The sequence below is a fragment of the Leptopilina boulardi genome, unplaced genomic scaffold (genome assembly GCF_019393585.1).
Source record: "Leptopilina boulardi isolate dan_hultmark-lab unplaced genomic scaffold, ZJU_Lbou_2.1 LbouV2_258, whole genome shotgun sequence".
NCBI classification, from domain to species: domain Eukaryota; kingdom Metazoa; phylum Arthropoda; class Insecta; order Hymenoptera; family Figitidae; genus Leptopilina; species Leptopilina boulardi.
The window spans coordinates 1,042,352-1,064,283 of record NW_026137816.1 but is presented as its reverse complement, the minus strand read 5'-3'; the positions used below and the strand labels follow the sequence as shown (position 1 = coordinate 1,064,283).

At 25.8% G+C, this 21,932-nt stretch overlaps 1 protein-coding gene across 1 annotated transcript; it reads left to right on the top strand.

Annotated features, from left to right (window-relative positions):
- The first annotated feature begins 726 nt into the window (after positions 1-726).
- On the top strand, positions 727-4,163 carry LOC127280913 (uncharacterized). Its single transcript, XM_051304257.1, has 7 exons — positions 727-892; positions 1,030-1,133; positions 1,679-1,897; positions 2,078-2,186; positions 2,374-2,465; positions 2,590-2,707; positions 3,908-4,163. Exons 1-7 carry the CDS (start codon positions 826-828, stop codon positions 4,006-4,008), a joined length of 810 nt encoding a protein of 269 aa, XP_051160214.1. The 5' UTR covers positions 727-825; the 3' UTR covers positions 4,009-4,163.
- Positions 4,164-21,932: the final 17,769 nt, after the last annotated feature.

The following is a 21,932-nucleotide window of genomic DNA, read 5'->3' as shown; positions in this document are numbered from 1 at the left end:
AATAAACCAGACTCGTTAATGGTATCGCTAATAGAATCATTGTAAGGCCTTCGTTATATCTAAAATATTATCATCTTAGAATATCATTTATTGCAAATTATATCTGAGAAAATAATTTTTCTTTATATTTTTCAATTTTTGTATTCTTTTGCATTTTTTTTTACTTTATATTAAAATGTAATATTACCGGGTAATGTTACAGTAATATTACTATAAAATAACAGTAATATTAATTAGTAATATTACTGTTATATTACTGTAATACTATCATAAATATATATTATATTTTGTTTAACTTATTGGTTATAGAACTCTTGACTTGGGTTCGGGGTTCGATTTCTACTTTTTCCGTTATAAATCATATTCTCTTAATATTACTGTAATGTTAAAGTAATATTGCTGTAATATGACAGTAATATTACAGGGTAACATTACTGTAATATTACCTCAGTATTACAATAATATATAAAATTTATTGTGTTTCTTTTTTTTGAATTGTCGTTTCATTTGGTCTGTATATATATATATATATTTATACAACTGCATGTTTAATACGTATATTATATACTATATTGATATTTGAAAATATTAGTACGTATTTTTTATTATGTAAATATCATTTATCAAATATAACAGAATGTAGATTATTATTTTTTTTTTTACTGAATATGTAAATTTATATTTAATTATAATATCAAAAGCATAAACCCAAACTTGTATCCGGTTAACATTAAACAGTATATATATAAAAGTAGATATGAAACATATTTAAAACTAAAATTGTATATTTATTAATTTTTTAGTTTAAAACATTCGCCGACAAAAATGTTGCTCCGAAATAAAATGTTTCTTTCTTTATTTACCATTTTTCTAATTACACCGACAGGATCAGGTAAGAATAATAATAATAAAATATATATTTATTTTATATTATTACAAACAATTATAGAAAATAATTTTTGATATAATAAATAAATAATTTAATAATAAATTATAATTTATATAATATTGATAATTAATCATTTTTAGAATCCCAAATATGTAAAAAATTTGAGGTGTATTCAGAATTTGGTAATAAAAGTTGTGAGCGCAACTGTAATAATTATTGGCATGACGAATTGGACTGTTATTCGGTAAATATAAAAAATATTATATAATTAAAAAAAATTGATTTTCAATTTAATTTACTCTCTAAATCTGAATTAGTAAAAATGTTTACTAATTTAAATTAGTGACTCACTTTTTGCTTATGAATTAGTAAAATTTTACTAATTATTAGTAAAATTTTACTAATTATTAGTAAAATTTTACTAATTATTAGTAATTTTTACTAATTATTAGTAATTTTTACTAACAATTAGTAAAATTTAACTAATAAGCAAAAAGTGAGTCACTAATTAAAATTAGTAAACATTTTTACTAATTCAGATTTAGAGAGTATATACTTTTTTAGATTCATATAAATATAAAATGAAAAATTAAATCAAAGAAATTCTATATATTTGACATATATAGGGTTAAAGGAAAATTTTTATTTGAATGAAATAAATTTTCTTTGTATCGAAAAAAAAATTATGAAAGAAATTAATTTCATTGTATCAAATAAATCTTTTTTTCTGGATTTATATTGTATAAATTAATTAATTGTTTTATATTTTTATAATTTATTTATTTTCAGGATACAGGTGATTGTCTTTGTAAAGAACCTAATGTACGCGATACGCATACTGATGAATGTATTAGTACAAATGAATGTGAATATAAAAAAAATGAAATTAGTAGAAGAATTTCAGAATCTCGAAAATGTAATGCATTTGAATTTTACATGCCAAATGTTGATAAAATCAATGAATGGACTTGTGATAATTATATGGAAAAAGACAGGATATTATATTCAGTAAATATAATTATATATATATAGAAAATATTAATTAAATTTTTTTCTTCAATTTTTTTTTAAATACACACACCTCTCTCTATATATATGTATAACAAATATAAAAAATTTATATTAAAAAATTTAATTTTATCTATTATATAATTTTTGTTTTATTTCTTAAATTTAAAAAATTTTCAGGGTCTAGGAGCATGTTTTTGTAAAACACCAAATGTAAGAGATAATCTCACCAATGAGTGTATAAATATAAGGGAATGTTCAAGAAGAAAAGAAGAAAGAAATAAAAAAAGTAAGCTTGGAAAATTTTTTTGCTATAATTAAAAATATAATTATTATTTATTTTTATATTATATTTTTTCTTTATAATTAATTATATTTATTTATATATTTATTTCTAATTAATTTTTATTTATTTATATTTAATTATATATATAATTATACTTATAAGTAAATGAGACGATTTAATTTTATTTCAGAATGTGGAATGTTTGAAGAGTATTTAGAAAAATTTGATAAACGTAGTGAAATGACTTGCGATAATTTTATGAACGATAGATTATATTTATTGGTAATTATCAAATCAGATTAATATTAATTATATATATATATATATATATATATATATATATATATATACATACAAAAGGAATTTTTTTGTTTTATTTTCTAATTATATATTTATAAATTTTCAGGGCTCAGGGGGCTGTTTTTGCAAAGTGCCAACTGTAAGAGATGTTGTAACTAATGAATGTATTCTTGTTAGAGAATGTTTAATCAGACAAAAGAAAAGCAGTAATAGCAAAATAAGTAGTAAGTTGAGAATTTTAAAAAATTTTAATTTAAATTTTATAATAATTTTATAATAATTAATAATTTATGTAAAAATAAATTTTATAATTCAAAGACAAGAAGATGTAATAATAATAATAATAATAATAATAATAATAATAATAATAATAATAATAATAATAATAATAATAATAATAATAATAATAATAATAATAATAATAATAATAATAATAATAATAATTTTTTTTGTTATTATTATTAGTATATTGTTATTATAATTTTTTATCATGTGTAAATGTATATATTAATTCATATTATTATTAACAATTGTGAATATTAATATGAATTAATTAAAAAATTGCGTATATTAATATTTAGGTTTTTATGTTCAACAAAAACGTCAGCACTTTTTAAATAAGCACCTATTTTAACTATTATATTATATTATTATTATTATATTATATCTATATATTTGAATAGCGTTGACGTTATATAGTTGAACACTTACTCAAAGTTTCATATTATGAATATTAATGAATTAATGAAAATCATGATGAAATATATTATTATAGTTACGTCTATATTATATTTTCAACAGCTGTTTAAAGATAATTAATATTCTTGTATAGGAATTAAATATGATTAACGCATAAAAATCATTAGTTAAAATTTTCATTTTAAAGAATTTTATTAGATATAATTATTTTTTATTTTTTTATTAACATTTGACACTAGAATTACTTTTTAAACAAATTTTTATTTAACATAATTCTTATATATCGAATTTTTATGCAGAATTCTTAAAACGCCGAATTTTTATTTGTCCGAAATTGCAAATGGCTGAACAATTTAATCGTGATAGAAAGATGTTTGGCGCAATTTTTAAAATCAACCAATCACAATTTTATGGATAATTTTTGATTTTAAAAATCGCGCCAAAAATCTTTCTGTCGATTGTTTGTTCGGCCATTATTGCAATTTCGGATAAATGAAAATTCGGCGTTTTAAGAATTTTTGCCAAATAAAATTTCGGTGCCTATATAAGAATTCTGTTAATTAAAAGGTGCTTAAAAAAAAAAAGAAATTCTGACAAATGTTAATTTGAAAAATAAAAATTCGCGTGTAAATAATAATTATATGTAATGAAAGAAATTTATATTGTTTTTAAAAATAAAAAGAAAAAATTAGGAAATAAAATTTTATTCTTATTGTTATATATAGATGTAAACCAAGCAAGACCTGGATTTACAAAGACAATGAAGAATTATTATTCTAATGCTAAAAATAAAGTAAAATCATGGTGGAATAATTATATTGGATGAAAAATTTAATTATATTGAATTTATTATATTGGTATATGTTGCTTCTATATTTATTGTAAGCAATTAATAATTTAAAAATAAACTATTTTTTTTAATTATTTAATTTAATTAATAAATTATGAAAGATTTTTATATATATATATAGAAATTACAAAGGAAGAAGGAAAAATAAATAAAAATAGTTTAAGAAAAAGAAATATTATACTATTTATTATACTTTGGGATAAGAAATCTTAAGAAGTGGAAGATGATATGGGCTAAAGGACGTGAAAGAGAGAAAAGCTGGGAGCTTTATTTTATTTTAATAGCATCATAAGCCTGATGCAAAAAGCTTTATTCTATACCAAAGAATCAGTCCTTCATTCAAATGCAGAGAGGACCTGACAAGTATTACGCTCACGCAGAATATATATATTTTACCTCATACCTTATTCATGAGAGAGAAGATTTCATTCTCCTAAAATCTTTTCCTATGGCAAAATTCATCTTTTTTTTTTATCTATATTCTCTCGCGCGCAGTTTGTATACAACGAAAAGTGCGGCATTCCACGGGAAATTTTTTATTCAAAAAAATTTTTTTCCCCAAAACATTTATTTTCAAAATATAAATAAAATATAATTTACTTAAAAAAATATATATATATATAAGAAAATAAGAAATAGGTTTTGCATATTTTATGCCATTTTGACCGAGAGAGACGGAATTTGGTACATATTTGTTTCTCCTACAGGAAATACACAGAAAATTAAAAGGCATTAAAATAAGCTGCAACGCTTATTATTTTAATCCACTTTTGGTATTAAAATAATCAAAATTGGATTAAAATAAGAAGCGTTGCAGCTTATTTTAATGCCATTTTAATTTTCTGTGATCCGATTGTAAACTGCTTTTAACAGAATTTTATATAAAAAAAAAAACGCATTTTCGATAAATACTTAAAATACCAACAGGAAAATATTTATAAAATCAAATTCCTTGTTTATAGAAAATATTGAATCTCCTATCTATATGTATATAATTTGTAAGTAATGGAATTAAACTCGATATAAATGACGAAATAAAAGTGATTCACTGTTGAGTACTAATTTCTACGGATTCGCTTGCATTGATTTACTGCAGTCGTAATCGAGGAAGCAGCTCTCTGGCGCACGGAAATCGAATCTGTGCGTTGGAACAGAATATATATATATATATATAGGGGGCTCGTACGAGTAGAACATGTATAGATGCGCATCCCCCGCAGAGGGGGTTGACGTGCGGTTATTTATGCCCCATAGCTGGCACAATCCACCCCCTGACGCTATAGTCCTCGCATCGTTTCCTCCCTTCCCCCACCCCCACTGGTTTAGATCCCTGTTTTCCCCCTCTCTCTTTGCCACTACCCCCTCTCCCCTCCATCCCTCCCCCACTTTCTCTCTCTCTCTCTTACAAACAGGGTGTGTATTGTTTCTACTCTCTCTGACTCTCCACTTTTATCTAAGGGGGGGGGATCTCCCCCTCCCTCTCTGACTGTAACAGTGAACCATTCCCTTCGAATCCTGCCCTTGCCACACCACCGTTATACTCGTCTCGGTTAGCCCTTCCCCAATCATGGGTTCCATGGTTCCGGTTCGTAACAGCGTAGCGGGAGCATCAGAGTGAAAACGCGTATCATCGATCCGGACCAGGCACACACCAGCCTCCGCCTACAAACTCGAGAATTTATATATATATATATATGCGTATACATATATATACTGTATCGAGAAATATATATACCGTCGGCGGTTCGTCGTCAAACGACTATTTCTGGAAATAAAATTTACGATCTGGATTCGTTTATCAATTTTTTTTTTTTTTTTTTTTTTTTGTTCTTCAAAGTGGACAACTTAAAGAAAAGAAGAAAGGTTTACTTTTTTCCTTGGTTGAAATGAGAAAAATAAGGCATTATTTACAGCCGTAAAGAAATTGTATGTATTTACCTGCGAGTGATAAATAAATATTTATTCGAATTATTCTCTAAAACTGAATTAGTAAAAAAGTTTACTAATTTGAATTAGTGACTCACTTTTTGCTTCTCAATTTGTAAATTTTTTTACTAATTATTAGTAAATTTTACTACCAATTAGTAAAATTTTACTAATCCTAAAGCAAAAAGTGACTCACTAATTTAAATTAGTAAACATTTTTACTCTCTAAATCTGAATCAGTCATATTTCGCTGATTATAAATAGCAGTAGAAATCTACTAATTGCCATAGCGAGAATTAAGCAACTGATAATTAGTAGAAATTTACTGATTCAATTAATAAAATATCAATTACTGATTGAATCAGTAATATAAACAAATGGCAGCGGCCGCAAAATCTACTGATTTAACAGTTAATTTTAAAGGTTATATTATATACAAATTACTGATTTATACATATAACCCAAGAAGCACGTAATAGAACCTCAATATCAAGGTAATATTACATGTAAGATTCGTAATATAACGTTGTAATATTACAGTAATCTTACAGTGATCTTAAAATGTCCGCCTCAAGGTAATATTACCGGTAATGTTACTGTAATATTACGCGCTAACATTAAGGTAATATTTCAGTATTATAATACCGTAATATTAAGGTAATATTACAAGAGAATATTACAGTAATATTATGGGAACATTTCTTTACGAAAAAAATCTACCCATCCAGGGAATCGAACCCCGAACTCAAAGCACACGAGTCCAGAGTTGTACCAACAAGCCAAATTGCGACTTATAATATATTTACGTTTTTTATGCTTTATGATAATAACTCAAATCAGTCTGTAATATTACCGTTAATATTACAGTAGAAATTCCCGGTAATATTACCTTGAGGCGGACATTTTAAGATCACTGTAAGATTACTGTAATATTACAGCGTTATATTACGAATCACACGTGTAATATTACCTTGATATTGAGGATATATTACGGGAAGTTATTTTCTATTGTTTATATATTCACTAATTATATTATAGTAAATTTCAAAAAATAACTAAAAATTCAGTTAAAATGAAAAGTACTGATTGAATTAGTAAAATTTCTACTGATTCAGATTTAGAGAATAAAAATTAAAATTTAGAGAGTAAATAAATATTTATATTTGATTTAAATAAAAAAAATTTATTTACGCCAAATAAATTGGAACAAATATAATATATAATTTACCAAAGAGAAATTTTTTTTATTACCGTTTACTTGCACACAGATAAATGTTTTATTTCAAACTAAATATAATATAATTGAGTTAAATAAACGTAGGGGAATAGTGTCAGGGTTGGACACAGATTTGGTTTTTTCTTTATAAATATTTTGTTTAGATAAATTCAGTCAATTGTGGTATATGGGTGGAAAGATCTACAAAAGAGGAACACTTTTGCTGTGGACCGTAAATTGATTGGTCCAAAATTAAAAAAGTTATAAACATTTAAAAAAAAAAAATCTAGTCAGGGTTGGACTTTTCAGTCAGGGTTAGACACATTTTGAAAATCGAAACGCATTATTGGTAAAAATATAAAATAACATTTGTAATGTTTTTTATTCTTATTTTTTCATGTTTATCTTTACTTATTATTTACAAATTGGGTTCATGGGTTTAAAAAAGGAATGAACTCAAATTACAAAAAATAACGCTTTATTGTTCCAAATAACTATGAAATATAATGAACAAAATTTATACAATTTAAGTATTATTTTTCTAATATCTTTGGCACAATTTTGCACTGAAATATCAATAAAAAAAAATTTATTTATAAATTGTGTCAAATTCATAATTAATATGGGTGTCCAACCCTAACTAGAAGCATCATTTTCGAATTGTGCTAACCATAACCCAGACATGTGTCGCAAATCGATTTTTCACTTTTTTTCTTCTTAAATTATGTACCCCATAATACATTCAATAAGCTTACCTTGCCGAATTCTTGCTTTTTTTTTACACATTTTTTAGGTTTATTCACAAGTCAAACAAAACTTTTTTTGTCTCTTTGATTGCACCGAAGTCACAGGAGACGCTACTTTTGATTCTCCAAAAATGTAATGCCACAAAAAGTTAGGTTACACTATACTAGAAGATTCGTCACGTACGCACACAGGTGGCGCTAGTGTTCTTATATAAAAAAAGCCAAGTGTCCAACCCTGACACTATTCCCCTACTCTCTAAATCTGAATCAGTCATAATATTTTACTGATTAGCAGTATAGAAATCTACCAATTGCCATAGCGAGAATTGAGCAACTGACAATTAACAGAAATTTACTGATTCAATTAGTAAATTATCAATTATTGATTAAAATATTTATTTGTAACAAATAAATATTTATTTGGATTTGAGAGACAAATATATATCTTTCTTTTTTGGGTGCACAGCAAATTTGTTCGCAGATATATATATATATATATATATATATATACTAGAGGGGCTACGCCCCCTGCGCGCTTCGCGCGCCAACTCCCCTATTTTTGGCGGGAAATACAGAGAGAGATGAGGGAAGGGGGAAAGACTTGCGGCTATATTCAGACCCTTGAAACGAACATAACCTCAAAATTTAGGTCATTTTTGATGGAGGAGGTGAAATGAGAGGAGGGAGGGGGACTTGCGGCTATATTCAGAGCCTTGAAACGAACATAACCTCAAAATTAGGTCATTTCTGGCGGGGGAGGGGACTTGCGGCTATATTCAGAGTCTTGAAACGAACATAACCTCAAAATTTAGGTCATTTTTGACGGAGGAGGGGAAATGAGAGGAGGGAGGCGGACTTGCGGCTAAATTCAGATCCTTGAAACGAACATAACCTCAAATTTTTCCTAGGTCAAGAATTCTTGAAACAGCGGCGGCGGCGGCGGCGATATCTTTTTGTAATATAGGAATATATATATATATATATATATATATATATATATATATATATATATATATATATATATATATATATATATATATATATATATATATAAGCAAATATAATTTGTTATGGCAGCAAACTATATTTGTCAACACAAAATTTGCTAAAATAGAAACAAGATTTTAGATTTAGGAAAATTAAAAAAATTTTTTTTTTTGATAAAATTTATATTATACAAAGAATTGCAGATCTGTTAGAAGAGGAAAAATCGATTGAAAACTCATTAGAAAAAAAAGAACTCAGGAAGACTTAATGACTCGGGTAATTCGGTAGATTTTTAGAGAGCTCCTTCTTAAGTACCTCGTAATCCAGATCGTATATCCCGTCAGGAAATTCGGTTTCTTCTCCTCTCTCTCTCTCTCTCTCTCTCTCTCTCTCTCTCTCTCTCTCTCTCTCTCTCTCTCTCTCTCTCTCTCTCTCTCTCTCTCTCTCTCTCTCTCGCTCTCTCTCTCTCTCTCTCTCTCTCTCTCTCTCTCTCTCTCTCTCTCTCTCTATATATATATATATGTAGCAGTCAACCGATTCCATTGTTGATCGCCTCAAACCTGCCGCGTCCCAAAGTATCAGACATAAAAATGAGAACATGAAAGAAAATTATTATCGTTTTTGTCATTGATATATATAAATATCGAAAAATTAATGTCATTTATACATTTTAATCAAATTTTCTTGAAACAAAAATAAAGAACAATTTTAGGTTATGTTTGTAATTTTTGAAATGAAAATACTATTTATGTTTTGTATTAAAAAAAAATTCAATAAATAGTTATTTTGATTTTGAAAAGAAATTTATTAAACATAATCTACAATTTCGTTACAATAAGGTCATCCCTTTTCTCGTGGAGCGTTCATATAATAAAAAGAAGGTTTGATAATGAACTTCAGTTAATTTACCGCACAGACCATTGCTAATTAAATACGTACAGACGTATATAGACATATATATAACTTAATACATATATAGCGACCTCTATGAGTCAAATAAGTGTTGGTCTATATGTAGAAAATGGTATACACACATATATATATATACAGCATGAAAATACGACGGAATTGTGAGTCCGATGGGAAATTGTAAAGCTGGAAAATACGCCGGTAGTTGCGAAGAAGATAACTTTTATGATTCATCCCAGCTTCTGGCCGCGTTAACGTTTTTACCTAAACGCCTTTGCCCTCATTCCACGTGACTGATTATAAAAAAAATAAGATAACCGAAGAAGTTTTAATTTTGATTTTTTATCATTATAAGAAAAATATATAATAACAATAGGAGCGATTTTGTATATTGCTACAAAATAATATTCGTATACCATATGGTTTTTTTTCCTTAGCAACGGTTTCTAAGAATTTTTGTTCCCTAGCAACGGTTTCTAAGGATTTTTGTTCCTTAGCAACTGTTGATTTTTTCCTTATAACAAACGGTTACTATAAGAATATCTTTTTTCCTTAGCGACGGTTGCTTAGGAATTTTTGTTCCTCATAGCGACGGTTGCTAATAAGGTTAGCTTAAAAACGGTTGTTTAGGATTTTTTCCCTTATATATAGCAACGGTGAAATAAGCGGAGAAAAGTAACATAAACCATATATCTTTCTTTTTTGTTTATGAGACAATTTTAAAAAAGTTAGAGCAAGAGAGAGCCAATCCCACCGCTGCCACCAAAAGAAATATATATATTTCTTCTTCGATATGAGTCAAACTCTATTCTTATAATTAATCCTTTGAATATATATATCTAAAACTGACTTTCTAAATTGAAATTACTGTATATTTAATTAAGCCAAAATATTTTCAAAAATACCAGTTAGGAAATCTTAAAATTGAAAAGTTATATAATTTATAAAATAACTCTAAATCTTTTGAAATTTCGCACTTATTTATGATTTACTGGAATACAGTTTAAAACTTCAATGTAATTTACTTGCATATAAAACTTACGATAAAAAATATATAAAAAAAAAATACTTGGTAATAATGAAATATGTATTTAAAAATTCAAGGTTAAACTTTGTCATATATATATATGTTGTGATTTAAAAAAAATATATATTTTAATAGTCCCATTAAATATATTTTATACAAAGCAAAAAGATATTAGGCGCATACTTAGTTTTATTATCATATAGATATATATAGCAATTTTTACAACGTCAGTTATAAAAAGTACAAAACACTTAAAAGGCGCTTTATTATTTCTAACAAAGTTACTTTAATAGAAAAATTATTTTTCTAAAATCGGTAGTTTTAATTTTCTTTCACTTTTTTTTCTATATGAATTAAGCGTGATAGCTGTTAAAAGGAGAAGCTGAAACATATTTAGAAAAGATGAAGGGCTAGACTTAACCGGTAGCAACGACAAAGTGCTGTTATCGTTGAGGGGTGTTTTTTTTTTTTTTTTTTTTTAGTTCGTAAACTATGCGCGCGGCCATGAAATTGAAAAAGTTTACCAAGGACTAAAACACCTAGAGCGTCAGCGTTGCCATGAGAGCGGCCATAGAGCTCTGTAATTTGCCTTCATAAAATCTGACAAAAAAAAAAAAAAAAAAAAAAATCGAGCCTGTCGAAGGGAATAACGTTTGTTCGCCGTGAATTTATTTTCCATTTAGTTACGAGAAAATTGCGTACCTCGCATCTTCGTACCATGTAGTTAGGTGTATATATACCAGCCATGCTATACTATATAACCTAACTACATCCCGATCGTGAATCCTTGTATTTTATGTGCTCACAAGGGACCAACAACACTTCTTCGTCTCCACCTCCATATTCGGTTGGCTCAAACATATTTTCTCAATTATTATACATATATATATATGGTACGTGATTATACAAGAAGATGGCGTTATGTTAACATTTTTCTAACCTATAGATTATTTTTTGTTTTTCTTAAATATAAAAATGCGGCTAATCTTGAAAGAAAATTAGGCCTAAGCAGAATGAAATCTCCTAATTGTAAATCTTAAGTTTTTACATATGAGAGAGAAAAGGATAGAAATATCTTTTGTCCTTTTCTCTCTAATGTAAAAGCTTAAGATTTACGATTAAAGATTTCATTTTGCGTTCGCCGATAATGTTGATGTAAACTATGGCGTATTATATTTTGAGGTTATCTACGTCGACGAAATATATTATAATTTCACTGATTAGCAATAGAAATCTACTAATTGCCATAGCGAGAATTAAACAACTGATAATTAGTAGAAATTTACTGATTCAATTAGTAAAATATCAATTACTGCACAGAAAAAACTTGGATTCATTTTTGTTGCAACTCATTTTCTTTTGGGTATCGAAATGAGTATGGGACAAACTTTATGTTATTCAAAATGATACTGGCTGGAATTTCAGATTTCTAAGTTGGCATCATAAGCAGAGTAATTTTGTATTTCAATTAATTTTTCTAATATTTCAACAACACCAGAAAGATTATTTTGACCAGTACGAATATTTAGAAGTTTTTAAATAAAAATTATTTATTATTATTTACGTAGGTAATAATTAATTTCATAAGTTTTTAAATTTACCGCTATTATTTAAGTTGGTAGTACCGTTCCTATTGTCAAAACACATGTTTTCATTTTTCTAACCTAAAAACATATTTCCTTTATTATTTTATTACGCGATTACAACCAATTTTTAATCAAATATATTAAGTCTAGCGTGTTATTTACTTCTTTGTAATTATTATATTTCATGTATTTGTGCAAAATTATTCTTTATTTCACAATATTTTTCCATTTTTCTTCTTCTCAAAATGAAACTTACCTGTTTCATTTTGATACTTTTACCTTAGAACTCGAAATGAGACAACCAGTTTCATTTTTGATGCGTATCAAATCGAGTATAAATTTTGTACTCAATTTGAGATCAGGTTTTTTCTGTGTGATTGAATCAGTAATATAAATATATGGCAAAATCTGTACTGATTTAATAGTTACTTTTAAAAGGTTATGTTATATACAAATTACTGTTTTATACATATAAGTTATTTTCTATTGCTTGCATATTCACTAATTATATTAGTATAAATTTCAAAAAATAACTGAAACTTCAGTTAAAATGAAAAGTACTGATTGAATTAGTAAAATTTCTACTGATTCAGATTTAGAGAGTGGTGTGATAGCGAAATTAACGCATCTGCGCAGTGTAAATTTTGAAACACTGATGAAACTGTTGTCTGCTGCGACCTAGAAGATTCTAATATATTTTGCCTGTTGTGTGTGTTTTTTTTTTTTTTTTTTTTTTTTTTGAAGAAAGGAATGATTTTGAGGTTATATCAACGCGTTCATGTAAGTATATTATTTTTTTTTGTGAGAAATTTGTTTTCAAAATAACGAAAATTGAAAAATGATTTTGATTCGCATCTTAAATATATACCATATATAATCTTTACGTCCGTTAGTTTGTCGATACGAACTTTTTATCATTATTAACTTCTTTTTCAGTTTTTTTTTTTTTTTTTTTATAAGACATTGTCCATAAAAATTCAGTTCACATTCTTTTCATGACTTTTATCCACACGGTTCTATTTATAAAAAAAACGAATAAGTTTATTACATTACCTTTATTACACTTAGGGGTTTATTATTCGTTGAAGGGGCGTTTTTTTTTTTTTTTTTTAGTTTATGAGTTCAAGTTTAATAGACTTTATATGACTTTAATATGACAAGGAAATTGAGTGTTAATTAATTCGATTTCGTTTGTAGGCATTTTTCAAAAAACAAACTTTGTGTCTTCTTTTTCGTGTTTAGATTTACTAAGATAGTTATCGCATATGAGAAATTATTCAAAACATTGTTGTACAACACGATTCTAGAGATTCAATGATAGGTGTCATTGAACGCAAAACCCTTTGGCGCAAAAGATATATATATATATATATATATATATATATATACGCTTATATCTACCGGACTTACGTATATATAACGTTGGAAAAGCATTCTCGGACCGTCGGACAATTCCGTTTTACGAGAGGAGTATAAAATCGTAAATACGAGTCGTAAACTCTGAATATATATATACACACGTTACCGAATATTTGTCATTCGAATGATATAGAGAAACGCAATGGTTTTTGGGTGAAAATCAGTCATGACTCGCCCTTCAGTCATTTGTTTTTCAATTACCTCCTTGAAGAGCGCAGAATAAAAAAAATCATATAGGTATTTAAAATATAAAAAATAGTTTCTAATTTTTATATTGCATATAGTAAAAAAATATTTAGTTTCTTCTAAATCAGAATCACACTAATTTAAAAGTATTAAATTGATACCAAAAATATCAATTTGATATTTTTAGTATTAAATTAATGTGATTTTGAAAATGAAGAAAAATTCCTATTTGTCATATATTGTAAGTCTTTCGCACCTTTTTGTGAAATCGTATATATATATATATATCAAAGTGTTTAGAAAAGAAGTTAGAAGAGGATGAGTTAAGTAAACAAATAAGAATATATGGCGGTATGGTATAAAAAGCACGCGCACATATTTTAAATGTGTTAATATATGATCTAACTTTTGATAAAAGAAAATAAATTCAACACTTTTTTTTTCCAAGTAATATATGGATTATTTTCTTTTTAGTTTCCAACTAAATCGAGAAGTTTGTCGGTTTATCTCTTTCGAATTCACTTTCGGAGAATTTTAAAAATATTTGTAATCTACACCTGTTTATGAACTATGGCTCCGCAGATTTACGGATTTAATTTCATCATTTTTTTTTTTATTTTTTCTGCGTTTCAGATTCAACTGAGGCTGAAGATGATCATTTTGCTGTATGGGAAAATTTAAGACCAAAAATCGTAAGTAGAATATTTTTATCTAAGAAAAATTAGTAATAAAAAAGTTATTTCTATTGAAAATAAATCGTAAAATCTTCTATATATATATATATATATATATATATATATATATATATTTCTGGAATATACTCTTTTTAAACTGAATCAGTGATATGAGTATTATTCAAATCAGTGAAAATACACTGACGAAATTACAGTTCCATATTGTATATAAAAATAAATTATATAATTGTATCCGAAAATGGTATATACTTATATTTATGAAACGTCATCAAAAAAGAAGAGCTTATATCTCTTTTGGTGACAGCGGTGGGATCAGTTCTCTATTGTTCCAAACTTTGTTGGTTTTTTTAAACTTTAAAAAAAAATATAGAATAGTATAATAAATAATTTTTTGATAAAAATTCACAAAAGAGTAAAATCCCACCGCTGTCACCAAAAGAAATACTTCTTTTTGGTGCGACATAATAATTATCCGATTTTAGAAACAATTTCAGAATCATTCCTAAAATGGAATATTCTTTCTTTTATATTTAATTCAGAAATAATATAATTTTTCGAATACGCGTCCTTCGCGAATATTTTCTTTACGTTCATAAAAAGTTTTGTATATACCATGGAAAATTACCATTTCGTTCATATATTTATCTTGGAAGCACAAATATATATATATATATATATATATATTTTGTATTATAAATCGCGGACGACGCGGTTTGTCCATTCACCGGGAGCGTTCAGAAGGTGCATATTTTCCTCCCTTATCTCGGGGTCACAAGGGAGTGGCTTTTACGAATAACGCAATGGCAACATATACAAAGGGAGAGAGAGAGAGAGAGAGAGGAATGTAACGCGCCAGCGCGAAAATAAATTTTTAGCGGGGGTGGTTTTGCTTGTCCGATATGTTGCGCCTGAATCCTACCAACCCCATTTTCAATGAGTGGGGGATGAAATTTGCGCGTTGACGATGAAACGGATTGCGTCGACGTCGCGCCGACGCATCTCTCTCTCTCTTTCTCTCCTCTCTCGAGGACCCCGGAAACCGGAGCTTCTTGCTCATCCTCGCCCCCATTTTAACTTCATTTCGAAAGCCGATGAGACTTTTACTTATATGGTTTTGGCACTTCATCTTCCGCATCCGACGGATCCATATATAGAGTGATGAGAAAATTTTTCATTTTTTAAACAAACTGTTGTTTTTTTTGAGAAAAAAAAAAAAAATTACTCTTCGCGAAGGACGACATTTGCCGTTGCGTCGTCGCGTCCTGTTCTTCCGAGGTTGAAAAAAATACTGACACACACGGAACTACTCAACGAAAGGGGGAATTCTTTCCGGTTTTGGGATCATCATCATCATTTGCCAAGAGTTTACAACAGACGGTGAGTATGGTGATCCTGAATAAACATCTAGAGATTTTTAGAAAACTTTTTCTTTCCCAGAAAGCTCACTTCGGTTTTATGGTTTTTTTTTTCTTTTTTTGCTTTTATAACTTTTATGCTTTATGGAACTTTTAAAATGTTATATAGGAATTGATTTTTCTTTTTCGAAAGTTGAATTCCATTTTAATACTATATACTCAGCGGGGCATTTATGTCGAAAAGAAAAAAAATTTTCTAAAAAAATATTTTCAATTGAACAATTTGTATATGCAATCAGATTTATTTTGTTTTACCAAAAAAAAATACAAAAAAAATAATACTTATTACAAATAGTTTAGATTTTAATTTTATAAAAAAAAAATTTTAATTCTGTATAGTCCATTAACAGAATTTTTTCGAGGATATACTAAATAGGCGTTAATTTAATCTTTTCAAATGTATATATTTTAACATATCGTAAATATATTAACAAAGTAATAATTGGATAACAAGGCGAAAATTAGTGATGATGAAAAAATCACATAATTTAGTAAGTTTCTCACTGTATTACAAAAAGAAATATGAAAAGAATTTATTATAATATCCATTAGAAACTAAGAAATTAACATGGAAAGTGAAAAGGTATTTTATATAACTATTTAGTAAAATTAAAAACCAGTTTAAAATATGTTTCAAACGGTTTCAAATGAAATATTGATATTAAGAAAGTTAAATTAAATTTATTTATTAACTTATTTAATACGAAGTAATTATTATTATTATTATTATTATTTATTAATTTATTATTTATTAATTTATTATTTATTTATAAATTACTATTGATATTGTAATATTTGTAAACGTTTTGCAAAAAAAGTAAAAAAAAAAAAAGAATTAATTACCTCTTCTTCTAAATATATTACTGTATAGCGTGAAAGAACGCTTATTTGTATATTGTATATATATACATGTATATATATAAATGAATGACGTTTAAATATTTATACTGCGCATACATTCCGCACCAATCGAATACGTAACAAATGGCTATATGGTTGTTGCTTTATATGGTCCAATAATTCGTTATAAAAACGAAATGGCCTGTTTAATTATTATTGCAGCCACAACAAAGTTGCATCGAAATTACGACAGGTGCAGCTAGTGTTGAATATATGCCATTCATTACGGAAATTGCTTAAAAGTACTCCACACACTAATGGTGGCAAATTTTTTTTTCATTTTTTTCATTTTTTTTTTTTTTTTATACAAACCACTCAAAATATCGTTAAATTTATTAGAATTAACCTTAGAGGTGAAAAATAATTTATTATCAATAAAAATACAAATATAGGGATTACAAAAAAAAAAAATTCTTCAAATAATAATAAATTAACAATTTTTTTTTAATCGCTTCTGTAAATTTGAATAATTATACAATTATAATATAATAATAATAATAATAATAATAATAATAATAATAATAATAATAATAATAATAATAATAATAATAATAATAATAATATTTAGATGATAATAATACAAGTATTATTATTTATTGTTTTATAATACATTGGAAAAAATTTATTTCATTTAAATATTCGGTTGACTATTATCAAATAAATATTTATTTTTATTAAATAATTATTATTTTTGAGTAAAGTAAATGGTACTTGTTTCAAATTTAAAAATATTTGTATCAAAAATGGTTTATTATAAGTACAAATTATTTGGTTCAATACAAAAAAAAAAAAATATTTATACTTGGAACATCGAAAGGTTTCACTAAAATAGCAAAAGTTTTAATTGGTTTAGCTAAAATCTTTTATTATTCTAGAAAAACCTTTTGCTGTTCCCAAATAAAGATTTTTTTACGTATTTCTTTAATAATAGTCAAGTAAATAATAATTTGAATCAATCAATTGTTTTTTTCAGTGCAATATATTTTAATGTCAATAACTAAATAGATAATTATTAGTCAATATTAGTAAATATTCGTAAATATTCGTAAATATTAGTAAATTTTAGTAAATTTTAGTAACTTTTAGTAAATTTTAGTAAATATTAGTAACTATTAGTAAATATTAGTAAATTTTAGTAAATATTAGTAAATTTTAGTAAATATTAGTAAATAATGACCCAATTGTAAATAATAACAAAATAAATTGACAATTACTAATAAAAAAAAATGTAGAATAAAAAATTGTTTCTTAAAAATATTTAAAAAATTTTGCTTTTAAATTTTTCTCTATTTTTCAAAGTTCTTCACAATATCTCATTTTTCAAAAAATGACCGAGTTTCACCATTTCTGACAGTTATATATTTGAGTTACGGTCCGAATTTTTTTTTTCATAAGGGTTTTTCAAACACATTAAGAGAGGACGATATAATAAAGCCACTCCTTATTATAGTACAGTGTAGCCTTCACCTAGATTTCAAATGGATTGTGTTTTCATTTTTTTTTTTTTTTTTTTTTTGCGCTCATTTCATTCTTTCTTAATTTGTTCCACCGCTGTAAAACGTTTCCGGTAACATTTTGACCACAGCCCTTTGTAAAAAGTTGCCCAAAGGGTGCGGACTACTGTTTGTGATATTTATATATATATAGAGCATAAATTCCATTGGCACGAGAGAAAATCATTTTTCAAGGATAAAGAAATCTTCTGTCATAATATAGAGTAAAATCTTATGGTTCCGTTTTCCTTCAATTTTCCTTCAGTTATATTTGAGATTTCGTTTAAAAACGTTCTACTCAATCTGTTTTTTAAATTATTTTCATATATTTTATTTTATATATATATATATATATATATATATATATATATATATATATATATATATATATATATATTATTATCTAGTGTATTATTAAATTGTGATAAATTTTATTTATTATTAAATTTTTTATTTAATTAATTTTATCAATTGTTATACTATTAATATTAATTATTATGATATAATGCTATATTATTATTACTATAGTAATAAAATGTAAAAAAAACGTTAAATAAAATCAAATATACACTGAATGAAAATATGTAAGTAATAATTTTAGTAAATATTTTAATTTAGTATTTTAATAAATATTAAATATATAGTAATTTCTACTAAATATATACTAACTTCTACTATACACAGTAGTTTTTACTGAATATATAGTAATTTCTACTAAATATATAGTAATTTTTACTAAATATATAGTAATTTCTACTAAATATCGCTGGGTTATTGGAAAAAAAGGACACGTCATAGTTAAATCAAACGGACGTATCCTTTTTTTCCACTAACCCAGCGATATATAGTAATTTTTACTAAATATATAGTAATTTCTACTAAATATATAGTAATTTCTACTGTAGAAAATAGGTTTCACTATGTATAATATATTCTACTATATATAGTAGTTTTTACTAAATATATAGTAATTTCTACTAAATATGTAGTAATTTTTACTAAATGTATAGTAATATCTACTAAATATATAGTAACTTCTACTATACATAGTAGTTTCTACTGAATATATAGTAATTTCTACTATACATATTAGTTTTTACTAAATATATAGTAATTTCTACTGTAGATAATAGGTTATACTATGTATAATAAATTCTACTATAAATAGTAGTTTTTACTAAATATATAGTAATTTCTACTAAATGTGTAGTAATTTTTACTAAATGTATAGTATAATTTCTACTAAATATATAGTAATTTCTACTGTAGATAATAGTTTCTACTATGTATAATAATTTCTATACTATATATAGTAGTTTCTACTAAATAAATATTAATTTCTACTAAATATAGTAGTTTCTAATAAATATATAGTAATTTCTACTAAATATGTAGTAATTTTTACTAAATGTATAGTAATTTCTACTAAATATATAGTAGTTTTTACTAAATATATAGTAATTTCTACTGAATATAGTAGCTTCTACTAAATGTATAGTAATTTCTATTATGTATAGTAATTTCTACTAAATATGTATAGTATATATAGTATATATTTAAAATATTTTAATTCAGTTTAATATATAAAATGTGAAAAACAAATTTCGATTAATAAAAACAAAAAAAATTTGAAATTAAACGCCAGCTGACTATATACGAGAAACAAAAAATAAGTCTCCAAAATCGCAGGTGTATTTTTTTTTTGCAGGTGAAATCATAAATTACATAATTTCTAAAGTGTGATATTTGTGGTGAAAGAAACATAAATAAGAAAAAGAATGGACAAAAAAGAAGCGAAAGAGCACATAATATATATATATAGTGAAAAGCAGGTGGACCGCGACTAAAAATGAAAGAAAAAAAAAAAACCTTCTAAAATTGACATATTTTTTGTTACAACCGACGGCATTCGAGAATCTAACGGTCACAATGAACTTGTGCGCGAGTATGTTAATTGACAAGTTAAATAGAAATAGGAGCATTAAAACGTTAGCAGGGTCAGTTGTATATAGTCTGGGATGAGCCAAAGAGAGGTATAATGCTCGTTCCGTCGCGTGATATAACTGGCAGCTCGCAAAAGACGCGATTGCTCTTTAAATCAGTCTGGTTATGCTCTCTATAACTATATATATATATATATATATATAGTATTTGTTTTTCTTTTTTTTATATTCATACAAAAGAGATTTTTGTGACATTGAAAAAAAAGTATTCTTTTGAATTAAATATATCATTTTTTTTGTATTAATACAATTCTTTTTTTTTGGGGTTTATTTTCAACAAAATTTGTTTGAATCAAAGAAATATTTATTTAAATCAAATATATTTATATTGATCCAATAAATATTTATTTGAATATTTATTTGGTTTAGTTAGTTGGGGTTGATTTTAGTAATTTTTTCGAACGAAGAAAGAATTTAATTGAATCAAATAAACTTTTGGTTGATTCAACCGAATGTTTGGTTAACTATACGGTATATATACATATCAATACAATTATTTTAGTTGATTCAACCAAAATTTGGTTGTTTTTACAAAAATTTAGTTGATTCAACCAAAATTTGGTTGTTTTAAAAAAAATTTAGTTAATTCAACAAAAAATTTGGTTGTTTTAACCAAAATTTAGTTAATTCAACAAAAATTTTGTTGTTTTAACAAAAATTTAGTTAATTCAACAAAAATTTTTTGTTGCAAATAAAACTTTTGTTGACACAAACAAAATTTAGTTGTTTCAATTAAAATTTAGTATATATATGATTCATTTTTTGCAATTGTTTGGGGGAAAACAAAAATTCATTAGGCAATTTTTTGGGGTAAAGAAATGGTGACAATGAAATATAGAAATGATGTTGGGTGAAAGATAATGTGTCTTGGACCAAACGTGAAAGAGCTTTTTCGTGTGGCATTTAATAGATCATAAAATGAATTTGAGTGTCTCGATAAATATATAACAACTCTTGGTGTATATATGTATATAGGTAGGGAACATATAATATGTATTTTCAAGTATAAATATCCTATACAATTTCGATTAATTTAAAAAAATAATAATTTTATTTATCCTCTCTAAACGAGGAAAAAAAATTTGTTTCAAATTTTGCTTTCAATTTTTTTTAGTAAAAAGTGACTAAAAAATAAGTGTAAATTCTTACTAATTTAAATTAGTAGCATTCCAATGCAAATTTAGAATTCTTTCAAGAATCATAGAAAATATATTTGCATGTTAAATATGTCCTGGCAAAAGCCCTTTGGCAAGGATTTTATGATTCCGTATATTATATCTCTCACGCGCGCGAACTGCGCAGGGAATTTGTATATTCAATAAAATCATAGTGAGGGACAATGCACGCAGTGATATAGCGCTACATATGGTCAGACGCTTTCACACAAAACTT

Coding starts and splice junctions, on each gene's coding strand:
- LOC127280913 (XM_051304257.1), top strand. CDS start 826: ATGTTGCTCCGAAATAAAATGTTTCTTTCTTTATTTACCATTTTTCTA. Junction 893..1,029: donor AATTACACCGACAGGATCAG/GTAAGAATAATA, acceptor AATCATTTTTAG/AATCCCAAATATGTAAAAAA. Junction 2,708..3,907: donor CAGTAATAGCAAAATAAGTA/GTAAGTTGAGAA, acceptor TGTTATATATAG/ATGTAAACCAAGCAAGACCT.